Source organism: Bos javanicus, chromosome 23, assembly GCF_032452875.1.
Source record: "Bos javanicus breed banteng chromosome 23, ARS-OSU_banteng_1.0, whole genome shotgun sequence".
NCBI classification, from domain to species: Eukaryota; Metazoa; Chordata; class Mammalia; order Artiodactyla; family Bovidae; genus Bos; species Bos javanicus.
This window is the reverse complement of record NC_083890.1, coordinates 24,107,227-24,124,005: the sequence shown is the minus strand read 5'-3', so window position 1 is coordinate 24,124,005 and position 16,779 is coordinate 24,107,227. Positions and strand designations below refer to the sequence as shown.

Below are 16,779 nucleotides of genomic sequence, written 5' to 3'. Positions count from 1 at the left end.
CTTTCTTCCATATTTACCTAGATTTCCCTATACATACTTGCTACTGATAAAGTAAAGAAGGAAGGCTTTTCTGCAGGTAATCACATTAACTAATTACTCCTACTTATAGTACTCTTGCCAACACAAATTATTTTGGGGGGAGCTGAGCTTTTCTCCCTTCATTAGTGTTATTATTAGGTCCCATCAGTAAATGACTTTTTCAAATTTCTGCCAATTTTCCTCAGTATATTTAATATTTTGCTTGATAGTACAAGGGACAAATCCCCAATTTATAAATTTACCCACTAATCCTTGTAATCTGCCTCAAATCCTTTTCAGAATGAGGTGAGGTGTATCAACATTAATAAAATTAAAATAAACCTCATATAAACAAGCCAAACTTACCTAAATAGGCAAGTTTGGCAATAGGCAAACTTACCTAAAAAAGTAGCATGTCTTTTTTCTTAAGAGTAACTATCATAAATAATGAAATTAATGAAATAATTAATGAAAAGTATTTCCTAATTAATGAAAAAGCTACCTGGTAGGGTTTGCAAAGTGGATAGAACGTGAGTGTCTCTGGCAGGTGGTCCTGGGTTCTAGTGCTCGCTCTGCTTCCCCCAGCCCACTATCTGCTCTGAAATATGGAGTGTGATGTTGACCTCCTAGGCTGGTTTGGAAAGGTTGTTTCAGAGAACATCACTAAAGATATTGGCATAGGATATGTGCTTAATACATGTGAGTTCCCTTGTTTTCCCCATCATCTCATTTGAATTCCTCACTGTGCAGGTAATCTCTTTCTCAAGTGACATTCAAAGCTCCCTGCAGTGTAGGTGGTGTCTGGAGAACAAGAGGTCCATGTCTCCATCAGTGTCAAAGGCACACTTGACTGCGTTCTTTGTGGGTGTAGATGTCAAGTGTTCCAGAGACAGAAGGAGCCTCAGTGGGTGCATAACTCTGTTCCACATGTCCCTGAGGAGCAAACAGACCATCCCTTGGCACTGAGTGGGACAGATGTGGAAACCGAGACGTCTAAGGCCCAGCAACTTTGTGAGACATATTGAGGGTCATTCAGAGGCCAACACCAGAGTGGGGACAGGTATCTGATTCAATACTCCGTCTCCATCATGGTTCATCTCAGTTCAGATTTCCTGACTATAGATATGGTGTGACCCATCGTTGGACCCATTGTTCAACCCATGTTCCACTAGTTGAAGATTTGGGACATTAATGACACATGGCTGTGAATGAAAATGTTCTAGTGAATGCAAGAATGTAGCCTGTACCACAGGTCGCATTTCTTCCCTCTTGTTCACAGCCGGATTCATTTATTGTTGTTCGGTCATTCAGTTGTGTCCAACTCTTTGCAACCCTATGGACTTCAACATGCTAGGCTTCCCTATCCTTTACTATCTCCTGGAGTTTGCTCAAACTCATGTCCATTGAGTCAGTGATGCCATTCAACTCATCTCATCCTGTCATCCTCTTCTCCTGCCTTCAGTCTTTCCCAGCATCAGGGTGTTTTCCAATGAGTCTGATCTTTGCATCAGGTGGCCAAAGAATTTGAGTTTCAGCTTCAGCATCAGTCCTTCCAATGAATATTCAGAGTTGATTTCCTTTAGGATTGACTGGTTTGATCTTGCTCTCCAAGGGACTCTCAAGAGTCTTCGCCAGCACCACAGTTTGAAAGCATCAATTCCTTGACATGGGACTCATTATTGCATTTCTAATGATTATTCTTGTCATTGTAATGAGAATGGAAGGGAAAATTAAAGTCAGACTTTAAAATCAGAATTGCCAGCAGGCCCTTTGGAAAACTGGTAAGGATTGTGGTGCTATTCAAGCATCAAACCTGTAGGTCACCAAAGGAGAGTTGCTTCTTGGGTCAGTCACCTTAGAGTGTGATCAATTTGGCATTTTTGAAAAAGGGACATCAGGACAACAGAGGCTGAGGTGTTGAAAAGAGGTGGCCTTTTGGAGGGGCTTGGCAGGTGAGGGTCTCAGAAACAGGGACTCTTCTCAGGCTTGTTAAGATACAACCACTGGAATTACTAAGAATCAAATAGTTCCAGCCTCCCCTTTCCTTTGGCTCCAGATTTCCTTGAGAAGCAAGGAAATCATGACCGAGTTGATGGTAGGATAAGGCATCATGATTGACAGTTCTACTCAGCTCTGTTCAATGGAGCAAAATAATTCCTTGTGGAAATTAGGGTCTATTATCCCAAAGAAATAGAGTAGGAAATGACACTCTACCCCAGTATTCTTGCCTGGAAAATTCCATGGGCAGAGGCGTCTGGCGGACTACAGTCCATGGGGCTGGAAAGAGTCCGACACGTCTGAGAGACTGAGCATATCCAAAGAAAAGGATAATGGATGTTGGTCAGCTAAAGTGCAAAAAATTTCATAATGCCACCTAATTACACTGCCTTTTACCATGTCTTATAATTGTGGCATTATTTTCTTCTATTCCTATTTCCTGTTTACTGTTTCCCTGTTTTTTTAAACTTAATTTTCTAAGCTGCTATTACATGGTGAAACGGTGACCTTCTCATTTCTTATTTAACTACTCCTAAATTTCCAGGCATTTAGGTTATTGTGACTAAAAACAGTATAAATAAAGCTGCTGTGAATTGTGATAGCTAACCTAAGCTGACTTAGTAATACTGTGCTTCTGCTCCTTGATGTCAGATGACTCAACTGTGCTTCTAGGAAAGAAGGTGAGATAAATCTAAATTTCAGCAGAATCATATAAATGAAGAAGGTTTCATCAGACATTATAACTGTCAAAAGAAGCTGAGCCTCATCTTCCCAGAGACTGAATGTCTTCTCTGTGGCTCTTAGGAGGGAAGTTGATCTTCCTGGACTTGGGACCCATCGAACTCAGAACACACTCCATCCTTGTTTCTGATGGTGGAGAACTCCGGATTGGATCTGAGGACAAGCCCTTCCAAGGCAAAGCTCGGATCAAACTCTATGGGAGCTCCTACTCTGCCCGCTTCTTCCCATATGGAGTCAAGTTCCTGGCTGTGAGGAATGGAACTCTTTCCCTTCATGGTGAGTGAGGCAACTGGCCAGAGGAACTGAGGAAGAGCTTTGTCTAACCAAGGTACAGACAATGGGGAAAATGGCTAAAACTACTTACATCTCTTTGGCTGTTAGTTGCTGAGGCAACAAAGTGAATTAAAACACGGGCACTGTTTCCTTAAATAAGGAGTATTTAATATTAATATTTTTTACTGTAGTATTTGCTTTACAATGATATGTTAGTGTCTGCTGTATAGAAAGTAAATCAGCTATATGTATGCATATATGCCCTCTTTTTTTGATTTCCTTCCTATTTAGGTCACTACAGAGAACCGAGTAGAGTTCCCTGTGCTGTACAGCTGGTTCTCACTAGTTATCTATTTTATACATAGTATCAAGAGTGAATGTCAGTCCCAATCTCCCACTCCATCCACCCCCTTGATATCCATGTTTGTTCTCTACATCTGTGCCTCTAGTTCTGCTTTGCAAATAAGTCCGTCTATACCATTAAATAAGGAATATTAATTGTGATGCTACTCACCGCAGAATATACTGTGGTTCTCAGTTATTCACTTGCCTTTCTGCAAGAGGATCATACACCTCTTCTCTCTGTCAGGTAACTTTCAGTTCCTCCCTGTGGGTAGACCATATTTCCTTGTCCCAGTGAGAGTGGGCTTCACCTTGGACTTGCTTTGGTCAATGGAATGGGAGCAGAAATGATGTACTTCATGGTCAAATCGAAGTTTTAAGAACCAGTGTAATACTTTGAACATTTTTCTGTTTTCTTTCTGCTTGAGAATATACCATCTCCTATAGGAACAGGGGCAGTCCCTTAAGCTTGGGCACAGCTACATGTGACCCACCGCTCCCCTGCATTTGAGTGAGGAATAAACTTTTGTTGTCATGAATGACTGAGATTTGTATTTGTAACTGTGGCTTAACCTAGTGAAAACTGACCAATGGGCTTACTTACTGTTACTTAGCCTACACGGGTGGCTGTGTACACTCGTGGCATCACAGACCAAGCAGACAAGCTTGTTGTTGTTGCTGTTGCTGTTTTCCCCTCCTGGGAACAGGGTTCAGTTGGAGTTCTCCCTGGAATCCTGTTACAGGTGAGTTGGTGTTTATAGATTCCTGGGGAAAAAACAGATATTAGGTTATAGTGTGTTTCTGCTACACTTTTGTTTGCCTTTTGCTGACCTCATTGCACTTTGCAAAATAGACATTTTTATTTTCCTCGAGATTCAAGAAATTACTTTGTGTGCCAGGATAACCGTTAGCATCAACTAGAAAATGTAAGTATAGCATGATGTGCGTGGAGTGTCTTTCAGTGGGTACTGATAAACTTTTTATTACATGACACGAGCCAAAGGCAGATAAAAAGTGCAGGCACCAGACAGTGGCCCGATTTGGGTTTCTGGAGAGAAAATGTGGTGTCTTCTACATTGGAATATCTGTGCTGACATAACAAAACAGGACCCTGCTACCTCTCATTCGGTAATTGTTCTAGACATGGCGTGTTGCTATGCTGAGGAGTCAGTCTTTTTTTGCGACATCAACGGTTTGTCCATTAAAAATTGTGGCCCTCAATCATTGTCTCCTAAAAGCCCTCTTCTGCCTTTTTTCAACTTACTGTGAGTAGAAGGGGGATCTTATCATCAAGCATTTATTAAATGCTGACCAGGGACCAGCTAGAGAGATACACACTGGGAGTGCATTTTGTAAGGTTGAAAAGCCCACAACTGTCTAGACAGAAATTCAAAACACCTACAATATTGATTCTTGTATTCTACTTCTAAGCAGTACCTTTTTCTTCCCATTTTCATCAGCTAGCAGTTATATTGATCTTATAGCCCAGATCCAGGAGGGGCTTCTGTCTGTTTACACAGCAGTGATGATCTCCAATGGTTGTTCTAGTCTAACAGCCACTTAGACCACCAACCCAATGTGCTGCTGTTTACCCTTGAGAAAAAGGCACAGATCAGTATTTCAACCAGCCTGATCCTGAAAGATCCTAAAGCTTCAGAAGTATCTTTTGGTTTGAGAGCTATTGTCCTATGAGATACAGATGGCGTAACTCTTGCCTGAAGTGGAAATTCACCTGAAGAAGGACGAAACTCTCCCAATTCTTTCACTCGAATTCTTTCATTCCAGTGCCTTCTTTCTCATGTTCTATTATGAAGGGTCAGAGAAAGACTTTACAAATATACCTTTGTGTGCTTATATTGTAAATGTACTCTGTGCTTCTAACCTCTGTGTTTTAATAGATGTCAAGTTAAGAAAATCCCTAGGACCATTGTTTATAATTAATATACGGGGCAATTAAAGCAAAGTAGATGCCTCTAATGTGTTTTAAGAATCCTGAAATTTCAAAAGTGTTGCTACCTTATCTTGGTGATGTTATTGGATGCTGAAAGCTCAGACACCTCCTCTCCCTGGCTTCCCTCATTTCCATCTTCTCCTCTCATTTTCCTCCTTCTCCTTTCCCAACCCTCTTCCCCTCCCTCCTTTTCCTCCTCCTCTTCTTTCCTATATTCCAAGGGTTAGGGTGTCATCAACAGCTGTCTTACCCCTTTCCTCACAGTCCTACCGATACAGGCATGAATATCATCTCTCTCATGAAGCAAAGCTTGAACATGAACACAGGCAAAATCAAGCTGTTTTCCTGATTGAGTTGCTGCTGCTGCGTCTCATTCATTTGAAAGAAAAAGTGTGTAGAAAAGAGCTGAGCCACTGGGTGGGAAGGATCCCCAGTCACAGCCTGTGATCTGTCAGCCCTCTCCCTTCTCTCTCCCTCACCACCTGAGGTCTCAAACAGACCTCCCCTCTGGCAGCATGGTGCCATAGCATGGTTAAAATCATTACGTAATTTCACTGGCCTTTTCCCAGGGCCAGAGGTGGACCTGGTGACACTGGGGCTTTAGGGGAAAACTAATTATCTTTTCCTGTCAAGTATGCAGAAAAGTGAGCAACTTGATTCAGTGCTTTGCCCCCAGCAGGTCCCTAAAGACCCGACTTCACTCAGCTTTCCAGGATGCTATAGGGAGGGGAGCCACCAACCTTCGTGCACGGAAGATGCTTCTCGGGAAGATTCTGAAAATCAAGGTTTCTGGACCTCTCTTCCAGAATCTGAGTCTGTGGGCTTGGCATGGGATTTGATTCAGGGAGCGCACTGACTGCTCATGGAGAAAGGCTGTTTTTAGTGGTTCATGTAAGTTTGGGAATCAGAAATCAGCCCAGTTCTGCCACTTACCAAGTATGACCTTGGGCAAATCAATCTCTATAAAACCAGAAAAACACAGTTCCTACCTTGTAGACTTACTGCTTGTGAACTGCTCCAAAGTATCCAGTACATGGTAACACTCCAGCACTGTTAGTTATGGCTGTTCTGATGACATTTTCCCCCAAAGCAGCGAGTCCCCCGTACCAATCATCTCATGTGTGTGTGTGTGTGTGTGTGTTCACATGTGCGTGTGTGCTCAGTCTCTCAGTCGCGTCTGACTCTTTGGGATCCCAAGGACTGTGGCTTACCAGTCTCCTCTGTCAATGGCATTTCACTCAGGCAAGAATACTAAAGCGGGTTGCCATTACCCACTCCAAGGGATCTTCCTGACCCAGGGGTAGAACTGCATCTCTTGTGTCTCTGCACTGGCAGGCGAATTCTTTACCACTGCACTGCCTGGGAAGCCCCAGTGATCTCATAGTTTCTTTCAAGGATAAGAGGGGACTTCTACTTGGCATGGAACCAGCTCTGCTTGGAGAGTTTTCTCCTTATTCATTATATTTAAAAAAATTACTTATTTATTTGGCTGCATCTGGTCTCAGTTGTGGCACACAGAATCTTTGTTGCATCATGTGAGATTGTTGTAGCACATGGACTCTTTCGTTGTGGCTCAATAGTTGCTGTGCATGGGCTTAGTAGCCCCATGGCGTGTGGAATCTTAGTTCCCTGACCAGGGATCAAACCCTCATCCCCTGAATTGCGAGGCAGACTCAACCACTGGACCAACAGCGAAGTCCCTCTGTATTCATTTCCTTGTCTACATTTCATCACCACAAGAGAGAAGTTTTAACGTTGGAGGTCATGAAGGAAAAACACTTCCAGGCACCTTTGTTCTGTTTCCAAAACTCAGTGAACACAGTTTTATTTTAATCTCTGTGGTGCAGCTGCTTTCTAGCAGTGGATAAACACCATTGCTGGGCATGATTACAATGAAGGCTTCTTGGAAACCATTTGCATGGGTTCCAGTCTAAGCAAAAGCAGAGCACTGCCCTGCTAATGAGGCTTTTTCAAGTGTTTTATTCCCAACATCCAATAGGAAGAGGCCTGACTGATGGATACAAATTTCACTCCTAGAGGATCACACCAATGGGTCTGCGTTTCAGTGGCAGGCTTTCCCACCTTCTCTGTTCCATCTCATTCATCATGGCTGCCCCTCGTAACCCTTCTGCTCTAGTTGATTTTTATCATAGATTAAAGTTGCTAAGCAAACAGACTTTGTTGTTCAGCTGTCACCAAGAAAGATGGAGCTGAAGGCATGTTTTTCATGTTTTGCTTTTAATGTAGAAAAATTCTGTTATACTCCTATACTCAGCTGCCCTGCCCCTACCCCTTACACACACTCATACACACACACACGCACACACAGCCCAGTATGTCTTTCTCTTTCTCTGGGTTTAAGAGTAGATGGGACAGCTTGGGTACTGAATCTCTGGTGATCAGATGACTCAGTAAATTGTGTCGGCTGTATGCTTTGCTATGTTAATATGGCTAAAGGCTTGCAGATTCTTACAGAGTGTCAGTCTGGGGTTTTGGGGGGCTATTGTCAATGAGGAAATTTCACTCTCACCTTTTGCTCCCTCCCTCTGTCTGCCAATCCAGGTTCACCACCCCAGACCAAGTGCCAATCACGTGTCACTTTTCAAGGGGGTTGCTGTCAGCCTGGGCAACTTGAATTTTTGACAATGTAATTACGGCCCTTGCTTCCACAGTGGGAGGCTGAACAGGATGGTGGGGCTTTTATTGATTGTTCAAAAGGGAAATTTATCAATGTCTCTCACTTCATTTCCAGTTCCTCCCTGAGAAATTTGGCTGACAGTTTCTCAGCAGAAAAAGCCGTCTTCTGGCCTTGAATGGACTTCTGTCTTTGTCCTTTTCAAGAAATTACAAGATCAGGCATTAAATATAAATGGGAGTTTGTGGGGAAAGTAAGACTGTGGGAACATGGTTGAAGGAAACAGTGTAACATTATGAACAGGAGACTGTGATAGGAATAAATAGGAAAAAGGGGTCTAAACAAGCAGGTTTAAATACAGCTTACTTCCCTTCTCAAAATACCAAACATCTGTATGTAAACTCCATGCTTTTTATGAGTACTGTCAATGGGCATGCTTACTGTGTAGCTAAAGTGTATCAGGCTGTCTGGAAGCATGATGTTGTGTGCATGGAGTTGACACATGTGTCCAGGGTGGTGGTTTTCCTACTAGACTCCACAAAATCTGAACATTTCTTGAGGGAACTGCAGAGGTTCTGCAAACAATGAATTATTTGGGGATCAAGCTATAAAGGTTTAAATTGCTCAAGCAACTGCCTCATTGTTTTTACTTCTAGCTTAAATTTATGTTAAAATAGTATTTCACTTGGAATAAAGAGTTCTATTGTGAAAATAGTGATACAAATGACTCAAGTAGCTCATCTCTTCTTTTTCTTTTTTTAATTGAAATACTGTTGATTTACTATGTTGTGTTAATTTCTGCTGTACAGTGATTCAATTACATATATATATATATATATATATATACACTCTTTTTTATATTCTTTTCCAATATGGTTTATCATAGGATATTGAATATACTTCTGTGGCTATGCAGGCTTCCCCAGTGGCTCAGCAGTAAAGAATTCATCTGCAATGCAGGAGACATGGGAGAAGTGGGTTTGATCCCTGGGTTGGGAAGACCCCCTGGAGAGGGAAATGGCAATCCACTCCAGTATTCTTGCTGGGAAAATCCCATGGACAGAGAAGCCTGGTGGGCTACAGTCCATGGGGTCACAAAGAGTCGGACACGACTGAAGCGACAGCATGCATAGGCGGTTCTATACGGTAAGAGCTTGTTGTCTATCCATTCTATATATAATAGCTTACATCCCTCCTACCCTGTTGGTGGGAATGTGAGTTGGTGCAACAACTATGGAAAAGAGTATGAAAGTGCCTCAGAAAACAAAAAACAGAATTACCATATGATCCATCTGTCTTTTGTATTCTCTTGGTGCTGGGGCAGGTAGAAGAAGTGAGGCAGGTGCTGAGGAAGATGAGGCAGGGAGGTTACCTAGCTTTTAACTGAACTGTGCAGTTGTATTCTCTCTGGATAATACTGGTTGATTGTTGATTCTCTCTCTCTCTGATCATTGGAGTCCTACAGAAAACCTTCCCACTCTTTTCCAGTGTGGAAGCTCCACCTGAGTTTGCAGTCCCCTTAGCTTCCACCAGAAATTTGGCTCAGATTAAGCTACCTTTCCCAGAATCTACTTGATCCAGAGGAAACTTACAAATCTTTCCATACCACAGATGTCCTACTCACAACCCTTTGCTCTAAGTCTCCTCTCCCCTTTTCAAATAAGCACGGAGAGCCCACACATAACGCTGCTGTATATGTAGACATCCAATCTGGGAAAAAAGAAGCCAGTCTCCTTTTCTCACAGGCATCTCAAAGGCTGATATCTTTGAAGCCCCTTTTCTTTGATGAAGTGGAGAGAAATAGCCTCAGACCTCCCTCTGTGGGAAGGCAAGGAAAAGGCTGCTCACGGGGCTAATGACTCACCCCCATGACTGAGAATTTCTTTGAATTTCCTCTCTTTGTTGATAGTGTAGCTTGAGGTGGGGTCCATCCAGGAATGGGCTCCAATGGCAGAATTAGATTAGCCTCCTTTAATAAGCCCCAAGGAAAATCTGCACCCTGTCTGTTCATTTCATTGTTCAGTTGCTCACTTGTTTCTGACTCTTTGTGACCCCATAGACTGAAGCACGCCAGGCTTCCCTGTCCTTCACCATCTCCTGGAGTTTGCTCAAACTCATGTCCGTTCAGTCGGTGATGCCATTCAACCATTTCATCCTGTTGCCCCTTTCTCCTTCTGCCCTCAATCTTTCCCAGCATCATGGTTTTCAAGTGAGTCGGCTCTTCGCATTATGTGGCCAAAGAATTGGAGCTTCAACTTCAGCATCAGTCCTTCCAATGAATATTCAGCTGATTTCCTTTAGGAGTGACTGGTTTGATCTCCTTGCTGTCCAGGGGAACTCCCCAGAGTCTTGTACAGCACCACAGTTCAAAAACATCAACTCTTTGGCGCTCAGCATTCTTTATGGTCCAACTCTCACTTTTGTACATGACTACTGGAAAAACCATAGCTTTGACTAGATGGACCTTTGTCAACCGATGATGTCTCATGTAACTTGAGGCGGGGTCTATCCAGTGATGGCTCCAATGGTAGAATTAGATTAGCCTCTTTTAATAAGCCTCAAGGAAATTCCCTGTCTGTTCATGGCTCATGTACAAATATGGATGCTTATCATCTTTTGTCCCTAGCTTGGGTCCTCTTGGTTGGGTTGAGGGAGCAGAAGTCTCTGCTTGGCAGTTTGCTACATATGTGAAAGGGTGCTCCAAAGGGATTTTGGGTTAAAAGAGAGAGAAGCTGTTTTGTGTGTGTGTGTTTTGTTTGATTTGGGGTGGGTGGAGAAAGTAAGCTCAAAGTGAGAGGAAGAATAGAGGAAGATGTATGAGAAACATAAAAAACCTGCTTTCTGTAATCTTAAATTTATAGACGCTTCAATCCAACACTGGGGTTCTAATCAGCTAGTATGTTGTGGCAGATGGGTAACTACTCAGTCAAGTTAATGTTGGTCAGCGTGGTTCTGGACTTAGAACCCTCAGCGTGCAGGATGGCCAGTGACTGATGACTGCTTCTCTATTCAGAGCACATGAGAATTGGTCCCTAACTATATGTCTCTCAAAATACGACCAACACCATCAACAAAAGTAAGACAAATATTCTCTGTTGCCTTGTAAGCCTTCAAAAAAGTCAAAATACAATTATTCTATATGCGCATATCTGGTAAAATCTCAATTTATTCTTAGCTGAGATAACTTAGAATTTGTAATTGCTTGATCTGGGCAAGAGTGACCTTGGAACAATGGATAAGAAAGGGTTCCTTCCAGTAAGAGTATAAAGCACACTTTAAGGAACTTTAAAAATGTTAAAGTGAACATGCTGTTTTTAAGGTCTTAGGATTTTAGGTGTTTACTTTGAATGTATCCTGCTAATTAGAAATGAGTTCTAGCTATTCGATAATCCAAGTACAGCAGGAACCCCACTTAGAAACACATTATAAGCTACTTTAAGTTTCTATATATACCTGAAAGTGTTGGCATTTGTCAGGTCTTTTTTGGTTGCAAGTGACAGAAAACTCCGTTCGAACCCCCCAAATCAGGGCGTTTATTGCCTCATGTAACTGAAAAAACTTGAGGCACAGCTGAGTCCAGGTGCCTCAATGAAGTCATTAGGACTTTGTTTCTCTGCAGCTCTCCGTTCTGCTTTCTCTTGAGTTGCCTTCATTTTCCAATCTGCCTCCTGAAGGCAGAAATAGGTTCCTGTGGCTCTAGATGAAAAAATGGCTCTTTTCCAATGACTATTATACCCCTGAGTAAATTACAACATTCCCCTCATCAAAATTTCACATCCCTCCCTCTGAGTTTTCCCTTTAGCTTTTAACACTCTCTAGCATATCATATTGGAGAAGGCAATGGCACTCCACTCCAGTACTCTTGCCTGGAAAATCCCATGGATGGAGGAGCCTGGTAGGCTGCAAGCTAAGAGTCTGACACGACTGAGCGACTTCACTTTCACTTTTCACTTGCATGCATTGGAGAAGGAAATGGCAACCCACTCCAGTGTTTTTGCCTGGAGAATCCCAGGGACAAGGGAGCCTGGTGGGCTGCCGTCTATGGGGTCACACAGAGTCAGACACGACTGAAGTGACTTAGCAGCAGCAGCAGCATATCATATATAGTTTATTTGTCATATATTGTGCTTATTCTAGTGTTTTCCCTAGTAGAATGTATACATCCCAAGGGCAAAGATTTTCATGTTTTGTTTTGTTTTTTTTCTCATTGACAATATCCTCATTCCCTCCAATAGTGCCTGGACTCATAGTAGGCTTTCAACAAGTATATGTTGTGTGAATAATTGAAATGGAAAGCTTAAACAGAAGCTTCAGGATTAGCTTTGACTGTGTTTGAGTCATAAGCCCATCACTGAAGCTACTGCTATGACCAGGGAAGTGGTGGTCTTATTGGTTGGGATGGAACAAGAAGTGGGACCAACTTTCCAGACCCCCAAGACTACACAATCTGTGACCAAGAGAGGATGGTTTCTTAAGATTAGAGGTGTGTGCTCTAACCAGAATAGGGGCATGGGCAGATAAAAGCAATGGCTTTTATCTTTTTAAAAGTCTACTTTAAAAATATTTGACAATCTGTTATTTTTACTACTTTTGCTAATTTGAAATTAAAATCAATAAATGTTAACTGGATATTTCAAACCTGTTTAGTTTGGCTGGGAAAAAGTTCCAGTCAGTTAATTCACTAAGTAAAACAAAATTTACTAGTGATAGAAAATTTGGAATTAAAAATTTTCTGATAACTGTGTTTCACTTTATCTAGACAGTGTTATTGAAAGAATGAGGTTGAGTCTAAGATATTTTTTACTTAGGGAATCCAGGACTGCATGGATCTTGATCTAGACTGGCTGCTCTTTTGTGTAAATATATACATACTGGGTAATGGCCATCTAAGGCATCAATCCCCAGTATTAGGATTTAGCCCAAGCAAGGGAACCTCTCGTGAGCAATGGTGTGACTAATTCTTGACTAAGCTGTGAAGAGGAAGGACAACTGACCTTTGAAAAAAGTCAACTTTCAGTGTTTCAGTTTCCATACACAAGTTGAAGATGATTCTAAAACATTTCTCATGATGCTGTTAGGTGATTAAATGAAACAAAACATGTACAGCACTTAGCGCAGGAGAGGCATTGAGTGATACCTGCATATCTACTCAGTAAATATTAAATATTGTTGTTATTATTATCATGTGCGTACTGTTTTGATTTGATGAAGCTGCCTTGTTATTCTGAGAGGGATGGGATGGTGTTTGTTGCTTTCCAGTAATCCGTCAACTGGAAACATTCCTGATAGCCCTCTTGTCCAGCCTTCTTCATATTATGTCCATCACCAGGTTCTGACTTTAATTCTTGAAAGACTCACAAGTCCATTTGCTTCTTGCCACTTCCATGACTACAACCTTAGTTTATGATGCCATCAACTTGGGCCTAGACTTTTGTTTAAGCTTTCTAGTTTATCTTTTAGTTGCTATTTTCACCCCTCTCCAATTCATTGTTTACCCTGGAGCCAGAGTGATCTTTTAAAAATGCAGATCTGTTCACATTACACCACTGCTCAAAACTCTTCAGTGGCTTTCCATTGTCCCTAAGATAAAGTCCAAAATTTCTAACCTGTTTATAGCACCCTCTCTGATGTAGGTTCCTGTATTTCCTGGTGTGTTTTCCAACCCTCTCTCATTCTCCCCCACTGCTTTTTGGTCTTAGTAACCTTTTTTCTTAATGATTTTTTAAGACTAAAAAAGATCTTAATGACCCAGATAACCATGGTGGTGTGATTACTCACCTAGAGCCAGATATCCTGGAGTCTGAAGTCAAGTGGGCCTTCATCACTATAAACAAAGCTAGTGGAGGTGATAGAATTCCAGCTGAGCTTTTTCAAATCCTAAAAGATGATGCTGTGAAAGTGCTGCACTCAATATGCCAGCAATTTGGAAAACTCAGCAGTGGCCACAGGACTGGAAAAGGTCAGTTTTCATTACAATCCCTAAGAAAGGCAATGCCTAAGAATGTTCAAACTACTGCACAATTGCACTCATCTCACATGCTAGCAAAGTAATGCTCAAAATTCTCCAAGCGAGGCTTCAACATATATGAACTGAGAACTTCCAGATGTTCAAGCGGGATTTAGAAAAGGCAGAGGAACCAGAGATCAAATTGCCAACATCCGTTGGATCATCAAAAAAGAAAGAGAGTCCTAGAAAAACTTCTACTTCTGCTTTATTGACTACACCAAAGCCTTTGACTGTGTGGATCACAACAAACTGGGAAATTCTGAAAGAAATGGGAATACCAGACCACCTTACCTGTCTCCTGAGAAATCTGTATGCAGGTCAAGAAGCAACAGTTAGAAACAGACATGGAACAACAGACTGGTTCCAGATAGGGAAAGGAGTACGTTTTAACTTATATGAAGAGTGCATCATGTGAAATGCCAGGCTGAATGAAGTACAAGCTGGAATCAAGATTGCCGGGAGAAATATCAATAACCCAAGTAGGCAGATGACACCACTCTTACGGCAAAAAGTGAAGTGAAACTAAAGAGCCTCTTGTTGAAAGTGAAAGAGAAGAGTGAAAAAGCTGGCTTAAAATTTAACATTTAAAAACTAAGATCACGGCATCCGGTCCCATCAGTCAGTTCAGTTCAGTTGCTCAGTCATGTCCAACTCTTTGCAACCTCATGGACTGCAGCATGCCAGGCCTCGCTGTCCATCACCAACTCCTGGAGTCTACTCAAACTTGTCCATTGAATCGGTGATGCCATCGAACCATCTCATTCTCTGTCGTCCCTGTCTCTGTCATTTGGTCCCATTACTTCATGGCAAATAGATCGGAAAATAATGGAAACAGTGACAGACTTTATTTTCTTGGGCTCCAAAATCACTGCAGATGGTGACTGCAGCTGTGAAATTAGCAGACACTTGCTTCTTGGAAGAAAAGCTATGACAAATCTAGGAAGCATATTAAAAAGCAGAGATGTTACTTTGCCAACAAAGGTCCATCTAGTCAAAGTTATGGTTTTTCCAGTAGTCGTGTATGGATGCGTGAGTTGGACTGTAAAGAAAGCTGAGCGCTGAAGAATTTATGCTTTTGAACTGTGGTGTTGGAGAAGACTCTTGAGAGTCCCTTGGACTGCAAGGAGATCAAACCAGTCCATCCTAAAGGAAATCAGTCCTGAATATTCATTGGAAGAACTGATGCTGAAGCTGAAACTCCAAAATTTTGGCCACCTGATGCGAAGAACTGACTCATTGGAAAAGACCCTGATGCTGGGAAAGATTTGAAGGTGGGAGAAGGGGATGACAGAGGTTGAGATGTTTGGATGGCTTCACCAATTTGATGGACATGAGTTTGAGCAAGCTCCAGGAGTTGGGTAATGGACAGGGAAGCCTGGTGTGCTGCAGTCCACGGGGTCGCAAAGAGTCAGAAATGACTGTGACTGAACTGATCTGAACCTTCTTTCAGGGGCTTCCCTGGTGGCTCAGTGGTAAAGAATCTGCCTGCAATGCAGGAGACCCAGGTTCTGTCCCTGAGTTGGGAAGATCCCCTGGAGGAGGGCATGACAACCACTCTAGTACTCTTGCCTGGAGAATCCCATGGACAGAGGAGCCTGGCAGGCTGCAGTGCATAGTGTTGCACAGAGTCAAACATGACTGAAGTGACTAAGTAGCAGCAGCAACCTTCCTTCAGGATTCCCTGTTGGCTCAGTGGTAAAGAATCCACCTGCAATGCAGGAGACACAGGAGACATGGGTTCAATCCATTGGTTGGGAAGATCCCCTGGAGGAGGAAATGGCAAACCTACTCTAGTATTCTTGCTGGAAAAATCCCATGGACAGAGTGGCCTGGTGGGCTACAGTCTGTGGGGTCCCAAAGAGTTGGATGTGACTGAAGCACAACTTTCCTTTAGCTTATTAAATGGTTAATGTATTCTAGATTTTACATTTTTTATATTTTTGAGTAGCAAAAGAAATCCAGCTTTGTTAAGTAAATGGAATGCTCCATAGGCAGGAGCATGTGATTTTTCCTTCAAAGAGAATTCTTCCCCATGTATCATCAAAGCAGTATTATTAATATTACTGCTTTCAGCCTGGTCCTGAAGAAAGAGTATCATTAAATTGGGCATTATATTCAGTATTTGTTAAAAATTGGATTTTTACTGAGATTCTGGCAGTTTATATTAAAAATTTTCAAAGCTACTTTCCATTCTTCCCTCTCATTTAACTCTCACAACAACTCTGTGAAGTAAGAACCACTGGGATTGTTACTTTCATCTCAGAGATGATGAAACTGGGGCCTGGAAGAGGAGGTAACTAATATTCACTCCATCCTCTTCAAGGGCTTATGATGCACCTGGGCTTTCTGCTATTTTACATACACATAGCTGGTGTTTACCTGTGACAGAAAGACAAACATGAGATATTCCTTCCAGGTTTCTGGAATGTTCTTCTTCAGTTTTAATTTTCTCTGGTTATCTATGTGGGGCTTTGTTACTTTTGATTCCCTTTGTAGTATTTTTGATAGGGGGACAAAGAACCTGCTTCTTCCCCAGTTTGTTATTTGCCTTTAGTATTTTTATGGAATTTTCTGATTTCTATAATGGCAAAATTACAGATATCTTCTTTTGTGGTTTCTGCCTTTGATTTCCTGGTTAGAAAATTCTCACCTATCCAAAGACTATATAAACGTTTATCTGTTTGTTTCCTGGTACATTTTTATTTTTTTCACATTAGTGTCTTTAATCCAAAGTCAGAAGACAATGGCCTGTGGGCTAAATCTGGCCCTATTTTTGCAACAAAATTTTATTGAAGCTCAGCTGTGCCCATGTGT

At 41.9% G+C, this 16,779-nt stretch overlaps 1 protein-coding gene across 4 annotated transcripts in view; it reads left to right on the top strand.

Moving 5' to 3' along the window:
* PKHD1 (PKHD1 ciliary IPT domain containing fibrocystin/polyductin) overlaps positions 1-16,779 on the top strand; it is a 443,703-nt gene that overhangs the window by 149,636 nt on the left and 277,288 nt on the right. For all 4 annotated transcript variants that reach the window (XM_061398409.1, XM_061398410.1, XM_061398408.1 and 1 more), the window contains exon 37: positions 2,821-3,033. In XM_061398409.1, coding sequence (XP_061254393.1) covers positions 2,821-3,033 — 213 coding nt within the window. The remainder of the gene's footprint in view (positions 1-2,820; positions 3,034-16,779) is intronic.